The sequence below is a fragment of the Stegastes partitus genome, unplaced genomic scaffold, assembly GCF_000690725.1.
Source record: "Stegastes partitus isolate 25-593 unplaced genomic scaffold, Stegastes_partitus-1.0.2 Scaffold974, whole genome shotgun sequence".
NCBI classification, from domain to species: Eukaryota; Metazoa; Chordata; class Actinopteri; family Pomacentridae; genus Stegastes; species Stegastes partitus.
In genome coordinates this window covers 242,737-246,575 of record NW_007578705.1, presented here as the reverse complement: position 1 = coordinate 246,575, position 3,839 = coordinate 242,737, and the positions used below count along the sequence as shown (strand labels likewise).

Here is a 3,839-nt window from a genome sequence, read left to right as displayed (position 1 = left end):
TGTATGACAGTGCAGTCCAGGCCTGAGTAATAAAGTAATACGGAGCAGAAAAACAGTGTTAAAATGCAGTGTGAGTGCACATATCTGTAAAATCATGTATCAGTGTCCCGCATGAGCGATTACTGGAGGTCAGTGCCGGATAGATGAAGCTTTTTTTTTTTACAATTTCTGGTGTTCAGCATTCAGAATACCTCGGCTCTCTTGTTCAGTTAAACCTCAGCTAACACTCTTCTGTCACTGATTGGTTTGTGTATCAGCAAAACTGGCCAACCAGAAATCACCTTTTCACACCAACTCCTAATTTTCTCCGACAGGCAGGACGGCACATTGTGTTTGCTTCTCCTCCCTTTTTTTTTTTTTTGCTGTTACACTCAATTTACTGTACCGACGTGTTAATCATCACCTGTGTGGCCTCGTTGGATGGATGCTGACATTAATACTCGTGTACAGTTCTGAGAGACGGACGAAAAAGACAGACGGACAGATAAACAGACAGGGCGAGAGGCAGGGGCGAGGGGGGGAAACACAGTGTCTTTATGGCTCGACACCTCGCGGAGCCATTTCCTCTGAAATGTCTCGTATTTACACGCAAAAAAAAAAAAAGAAAAGGATCGAAGCTTTGCCGGAAATCCTCCCTCCTCGTCGCTGTGCCTCCTTGAAATTTCCGGATGTTCAAACGAGTCCTGTTGTCCGACAGGCAGCAAAGGGATGAGTCTCTTAATTTAAAGTCCTGTTAATCAGGTTTTTTTATCAAATTTAGCCCCAGTCAGTTTAAAGCATTTGAAAAGAAGTGAGAATCTCTCTCTTTTTTTTTTTTTTCTTCTTTCCTCCTCCAAAGTTAAATTACTCTTAGTAAATGTCTCTTCTGTAAGGAAGGAGGGAAAGAGTCGAAACGCACAAAGGAGAGGAAATTGGCAGGGAGGAAAGAGGCGATTGGGGATGAGTTGAGGAATTTTTTGATTGCCTTTAAGAGTTTAATAATAGCTTCACATCCTGTACAGCGGCGCCTTCCACGCACACACTTGCACGAGCATTGCGCACTTGAGTCAGAGGTGCCACAATGTCCAGCCTGACTCTCACACACACACACACACACACATGCATGCAACCCTAAATGCACATACACGCTTAGATACGGTAACCATCCTCACCTAAATGCACACACACACACACACACGTCACACACACACACATCCAAAACCCTCCTCCTTCTTCTTCTTCCTCCTCCTGTGTTCAGCCCAGTATATCCAGGTATACAGGTGAGGCCTTGGCCAGGTTGAGGAGCAGACCGTGGATTTCTTTAATGTTGAGTCTCATGTGCGGCTCTCTCTGCCAGCAGCCCAGCATCAGGTCATACACTTCTTTAGGACAGGTCCTGGGGCGCTGCAGCACCCTGCCCTGGGTTATACACTCTATCACCTGCAGAGGAAGACACACAGGCATCAGGTTTACTATCGACAGAACCGAAGAACAAAAAAAAACAGCAGTCAGTTAAAGCTGAAATTCACAACTTTCTGCAGGTTGAAACTCCAGTGAAGATGATCGAGCATCCGCTCTGTGGAGCTACGTCACACGGACTCGGTGGCATACAGTGAAAATGTCACGGCGAATAAATTATTTACTGAAGTGATGAAGTTATGCACCGGAGCAGACCTCCAGACAAATCTGAAGCAATTTCTCCCCAGCGGGGTGAGAGGAAAGTCTCCATCTGTACCTTCACCTACGTATAACATGCAGTTAATTTAGTGTTTTAGCACGTGTCAGGTCTTATACATTATTGAGAAAAGTGCAGATTCCAGCTTTAAGTCTACTTGAAGATGAGGATATGGGGCTCAAGGCCCTTTTTGAACCCTGACTACTGAACTCAGAGTAAAGTAGAATATCTCATTCTCTCGCAGAGGTTTGGAAAATATCTACATCATTTTTAACCTGTAAAATATGAAGCTTTTTATCATTTCCTACATTAAGTACACCCTGCTGTGCTCATGGAATAAATACCAAATAATGGCTTTTATATAAACCCCCTAAAACCAGCTTCTATATCAGAGAAATTACTTATAAAATTATTTATTGATTTATACAAATTTTAAAAAATACTGAAGCTGTAATACCTCAAGATTATACTTCAATCAGAATCAGCTTTAACGGCCAAATATGTACACAACATACAAGGAATTTGGTTTCAGCTGTTGGTGTCGCCCGAGGAATGAGCACGAATAATAGAAAAATTTAAAAAATAAAATAAAATAAAGTAAAAATAACTACAGAAAGAAAAGGATAAAATACAATAAATATTAATTAAAAAATAAAACAAGACAATAAGACAAATATATACCAGAATTTACACATATGGGTAGAAAAATATCAAAATCAAATAAACGAATCCAATCTAAGAAAGCTGCTATTTTGCCGATCTAGCAGCTTCCTACTCCCCCTCATTCTGTTATGAGTTTGTGTAAGAAGATAAATAATTGATATCTAATTTTGGAAAAGGAAAAAAACAGAGGCCTCCACATCCTGTGTAAAAGATATCTGAGCATCAGGTTTGGGTCAGGGGGTGAGTGAACCATGAAACAGCAGAGAACTGACGGATAGAAACGGGAAAAGGAGGAAGCGGAGGAGGCTAAAGGTTAATTTCTGGAGGTAACCAGAGTTGAGGACATCATATGGTTCAGGTTAAGGTGAAGGTGAAGGGTGGAAGGGCTGTGACACAGTTGAGTTTTCAGGAAACCGGGTCACGATCCCGAGTGTTTCTTTGCTTTTTCCTTTTTTGTGTCTCACCAACTTAATATAGTGGATCAATTAAAGGGAGTTGCTATGGTGTAATGTCAGCAATCTGTTGTCATTTGAGTGAATTGATTGTTTAGTCAGTTGACAGAAAATTAATCCTGCCCCATCTCGCAGTTTTAAATAATCTTACTGCACATTATTTATCATCATTACAATTTCCTACAGCATTCAGACAGATGTTTTTGTAACTTTGGGAAGTTCTGTATGTGTAATTGGGCTTTAGGAAGCTGTCATTCAACTACAGTTTACAGAGCAAACAATTATTCAAGTGCTTGAGAAAACAATCTTAAATGTAGTTCATCTAGATAACAGCGGCTTGTAACCCTTGTTACAGTGAAAGCAGCAGGATGTTTTGTTGTATTGGTGTCACTGGATCACTACAGTCAGTCTGATCCAGGACAAAAAAAAAAAAATCTGGGACATTTTGTGAGTCTCTTTGAAAAATGGGGATTCACATTCCACTCTAAATGTAAGACACATCTGCCCCTGCACCGGCTTGACGGTGATGCCTGACAACGCTACTTTCTCTTCTGCTGCACTTTGATTGGTGAGAGGAGCGAAAACCGGCGAAACAGCTCCGGAAAAAAAAATATTTCATTGCAGCTGTGCTCCTCTTTCAAGTGTCATGTGAGAAGCTCGCGCCGCACATCTGTGTCGCTAGAACACAACGAAACAATAAACAACTCGCGCAGCTTCTAAGCGATGTGCTCCAGCTTTATGTAAGGCGATGACTCAGGCCGAAAAGATTCATAAATTCATACCTATGAGAAAGTTGCACACAAAACTGATCAAATATTTATATTTACTTTGACTGAGCTGCTGTTTCTTCATATCTTGGGGCTGCAACATCTTGTTCGCCATCACTTATTAAGCTCAAGGTGCTTCCAAGGTAACATGTGTTGTACTTCTGGCTACACTTCTTTTCGTGCAGCTTGTGTAACGGAGCAGTTACATTCATATATTTGATGCTTGTTCACAGGTTAATCCAACTTGTTTTTATGTCTGTTGGTGTATTAAGAGGTAGATATAGATTAATCAATTATATAAAA

At 40.9% G+C, this 3,839-nt stretch overlaps 1 protein-coding gene across 1 annotated transcript in view; it reads right to left on the bottom strand.

Annotated features, from left to right (window-relative positions):
* Window positions 1–1,233: 1,233 nt before the first annotated feature.
* Window positions 1,234–3,839, bottom strand: part of ntrk2a (neurotrophic tyrosine kinase, receptor, type 2a) — a 98,699-nt gene continuing 96,093 nt past the window's right edge. The window contains exon 21 of the mRNA XM_008294580.1: window positions 1,234–1,419. Coding sequence (XP_008292802.1) covers window positions 1,234–1,419 — 186 coding nt within the window. The remainder of the gene's footprint in view (window positions 1,420–3,839) is intronic.